The 3,996-nt window shown below is 47.9% G+C and overlaps 1 protein-coding gene across 1 annotated transcript in view; it reads right to left on the bottom strand.

Annotated features, from left to right (window-relative positions):
- The window catches only part of SOX21 (SRY-box transcription factor 21), a 3,494-nt gene extending 155 nt beyond the window's left edge, over window positions 1–3,339 (bottom strand). The window contains exon 1 of the mRNA XM_077483042.1: window positions 1–3,339. This exon is cut by the window's left edge and continues 155 nt beyond it. Within this exon, the coding sequence (XP_077339168.1) occupies window positions 1,085–1,903 (819 nt within the window). The 5' untranslated portion in view covers window positions 1,904–3,339 and the 3' untranslated portion in view covers window positions 1–1,084.
- Window positions 3,340–3,996: the final 657 nt, after the last annotated feature.

Genomic DNA, 3,996 nt, shown 5'->3' with positions numbered 1-3,996 from the left:
CTCAACAGTGATTGGACGCAGTTTGATGCGTAAAATGTAGACCAAAAGAAAAAAATAAAATATTGGGACTTTAAAGGTACTCCCATGTACATGTGTGATCTATTGGGGTACCTTTAAAGTCCTAATATAAATGAGAAAGTATTTTTTTTTTATTCTGTATTGGTACCATTAGTCTAGGATAATTTATTATTTGAGATCCATACTTGTTATTATTTAAAGGAAAAAAAAAAGTTCTGATGACAATTCCAAGTTTGGATAATTTTAGGAAGGAGGTGGGGCAAATTATTCCTTGCAAACAGTTTATATTTTCCTAAACAATAAATATACATTTAACAGCTGCAATAGCTTGAAAGGAATCATTTTTTTTAAAACATTGTCACATTTTTTTTTCTATCGGTAGACTTGGGGTAAGTGAGCAGCAAGTTTTCACTGTCATCTTCAATGTACATAGTTTCAATCAGACAGACCCTGGACCCTGCATTGTGACAGATTGTAATGTGGATGGTGGTCTTTAGACCAAAGTAACCCCATTTCCTGGATGCTATGGAAAGATCAGGTTGTGAGTACTAGCAGGCTATGGATAGTTTTTGAGTGTGGACACCCCTGGACATCTTCTTCCATCACCATGGAGAAGAGTGTTGGAAGGACCACTAAGTAGACCAGTGTCCATCTTTAGTGCATGCAGGATACAGGTAGATCAGTTCATCCATGTCCTATAATGTATCCATCTTACAAGTGCAGAAAGAGATTCATCTCTGAAATGTTCCTTGTTGGACCTTCTCCTGACCACCAGTTCAGTAGAAGAGGGACTTGCACAGCCTTTACGGGTTCCTACAAGTTCCTCCACACTGAGAGACCTTGATATAATCAGTGTTCTCAACACAACATCACCTGTGCAATGGACAGCAGTGGCATGACAACTAAATATCACATACTTCCATACTTTAAATGGATTTCACAGCATCAAATGACAAAATGTGACAACAAGTAGGGGCACCCTGCCCTAGGGATGAGTCCCAGTGTCCAGTATGAAGTTGCAGCCTCGTGCTGCAGTGACACAGCCCCTGTAAGGGCTGCCATTGTGTCATAAGGCAGCAGCATAAGCTGTGGCGGGGTAAGGGTCCAACTGGGGTTTGCCCATGCCAGGGAACAGGATATAGGCTAGGGGTGGTTGCAGTCCAGGGCTGGGCCAGCCAGTACAGTTACATGGGATCATATAGCCCGGATTCCCAGGGGATGGGTGGGAATGAGTGTGCCCCCCACTGGCAGCTGCCGCCGCCGCTGCTGCTGCTGCGACCCCCTGGAAAGCTCCTCCGCTGGACTGGGGGTATCCCAGCGAAGAGGCATAGGGGAGGGCGGAAGAGCTGGATGTGATCTCTGCCATCTTGGAGCTCAGATCAAATAGGGAATAGGGACTGGAGGCGCTACCGGCTGCTGCAGCGGCCGCCGCCGCTGCTGCAGCAGCCGCGGATTGTGGGAAGAAGACCCTGGCTGCTGCTGCGGCTGCCGCGGCTGCTGCTTTCTCCGGATTGGCCAGCATAGAGTCAGTCAGCATCCCGGCCCCGTGTAGAGCGGCGGCCTTTAGCCCCTCGTGTTCCCCGGCCAGGCCATATGGCATGGGGAAGGCGAACTTGTCCTTCTTCAGTAGGGTCTTGGGCTTCCTCCGGGGCCGGTATTTGTAGTCCGGGTGCTCCTTCATGTGCATAGCCCGCAGTCTCTTGGCTTCATCTATGAACGGTCTCTTTTCTGACTCGGTCAGCAACTTCCACTCGGCACCCAGGCGCTTGCTGATCTCTGAGTTGTGCATCTTAGGGTTCTCCTGGGCCATCTTCCTCCTCTGGGCTCTGGACCACACCATGAAGGCGTTCATGGGTCTCTTCACATGGTCCACCGGCTTAGACATCTCCAACTGTCTGATCTCCAGCAAGTCCGAAAAGGGCGCTCTCCAAACTGGGGCTCCGTAGGGGTTCAGCGTGGCATTCCTTGGGGCGTTCCAGGAAGATCTCAGGGGGGTCCTTCCAGGGAGATCTCAGTGGTAGCAGGTAGACTGAATGCAATCACTGGCTGGGGTCCGAAGGTTTCAGGGAAATCTCAGCAGGTTGTTCTAAAGGGGATATCAATAGGAGGATGGATGTTCCAGAAAAGTATCAGTATGGGTTCGGAAGTTTCAGGGAGATGTCAGCAAGATGAACCAGGGAGGACAGGTATACTGGTTGCAATCACCTGCTGGGTCGGGATGTTCCAGGGGGTTGTTCCAAGGAGATCTTAGTGGGGACAGAAAGGCTGTTTGTAAATACTGGCTGGATCGAAATGTCCCAGGGAGATCTCAGCAGGTTGTTCCAGATGGATCTAAGTTGGGATGTTCCAGGAGGATCTCAGAAGGTTGTTCCAGGGAGATCTTAGTGGGAATAGGTAGGCTGGTTGCAATCACCTGCTGGGTCAGGATGTTCCAGGAAGATCTCAGCAGCTTGTTCCTGGAGGATCTCAGTAGGGGTTCAGAATGTTCTAAGGAGATCTCAGTATGAATAGATAGGCTCGTTGCAATCACCTGCTGGGTCAAGAGGTTGCAGGGAATGTTCCTGGAGAATCTCAGTAGGGAGTCTGATGTCCCAAGGAGATCTCAGTAGTAGGCTGGTTGCAATCACCTGCTGGGTCAAGATATTGCAGGGGGTCCTCAGTGGGATTGGTTGCGATCACCTGCTCGTTCCAGTGAAACCTTAGCTGGAGATCTCAGAAAGAACAAGTAGTCTGGTTGCAGTCACCGGCTGGGTCGGAAGGTTCTAAGGAGCCCTCAGCTGGGCGATCCAGGGGGATGTGAGTAGGGTGATCCGGGGAGATGTGAGTAGGGTGATCCGGGAAGATCTGAGTAGGGTGATCCTGGGAGATGTGAGTAGGGTGATCCGGGAAGATCTGAGTAGGGTGATCCTGGGAGATGTCGGTGAGAACAGGTAGTCTGTAGGCAATCAGTGGCTGCGCACTGGGAAAGTTAGCAGTGTCCCACATGAGCAGCACTGACAGTGTGTTGAAGAGGTCTCAGTGACTGAGTGACACTGGCTGCTGGGCTGTCCTCTGCTCCCTCCTGCACACTCAGCAGTCAATCACACACAGGCGGAACAACAAGTGAAATCAATCCTCCCGGTCTATGGTGTCGGCGGTGTCACTGTCCAGCACTGGTCCGGGACCCCTTGCTGCCTGTCCCCGATCCTCCACACACAGGACATGCTACACACCCAGGTGATCGGATCTCAGCGCCAGGTGCACAGCTTAGTAGTTGGCCAAGTTTCTGGCTTGTGTCTCAGGGACTGAAGACAACGAGGAAGGGATAGTTTTTTTTTTTGGTAAGTGAAGCTGGGCGGGAGAGCAGGCGGGTGTGTGAGCGGAGATGCAGGTAGGAGGGGCTGCTGGGAAACCTTCACTCCTCATAGACTGAGCAAGGCTGCGGCTGGATGGATGGGTGACCCCGCACCTGGGACCGCTCACCTACCACCAGGGTGGTCAGAGCCACAAAGAGGTCACGTGTTCACATGTATCACATTTCAACAGTTTTAGGTATTTCAGTGATATATGAATAAATAAACGTTTGTGTGTGTGTATATATATACATATATATATATATATATATATATATATATATATATATATATATATATATGTAATTATATTTTATAATGTTATGATATATATGTGTGTGTGTGTATTTATATATATATATATATATATATATGTGTGTGTATATATATATATATATATATATATATATATATATATATATATGTGTATATATACACACACATGCAGCACAAGTCTAGGCACCTGCTGGGGGCACGTTCCTAATTTTTTAAAAGACCTACATTATGTAAAGGTGGCCATGCACATATAGATTAAGAATTAACTACCAAAAAGCAATCAAAATAATAAATAAATAAGGAATGTGGCAGCTGCTAACACCCATCCAATGACTACTGAAACAACAAACAATAAATGGTGCCACACCAC

The sequence above is a fragment of the Lithobates pipiens genome, unplaced genomic scaffold (genome assembly GCF_037356315.1).
Source record: "Lithobates pipiens isolate NorthernLeopardFrog02 unplaced genomic scaffold, aLitPip1_a1.2 Scaffold_16, whole genome shotgun sequence".
In the NCBI taxonomy this organism is placed as follows: Eukaryota; Metazoa; Chordata; class Amphibia; order Anura; family Ranidae; genus Lithobates; species Lithobates pipiens.
This window is presented reverse-complemented; position numbering and strand designations above follow the sequence as displayed.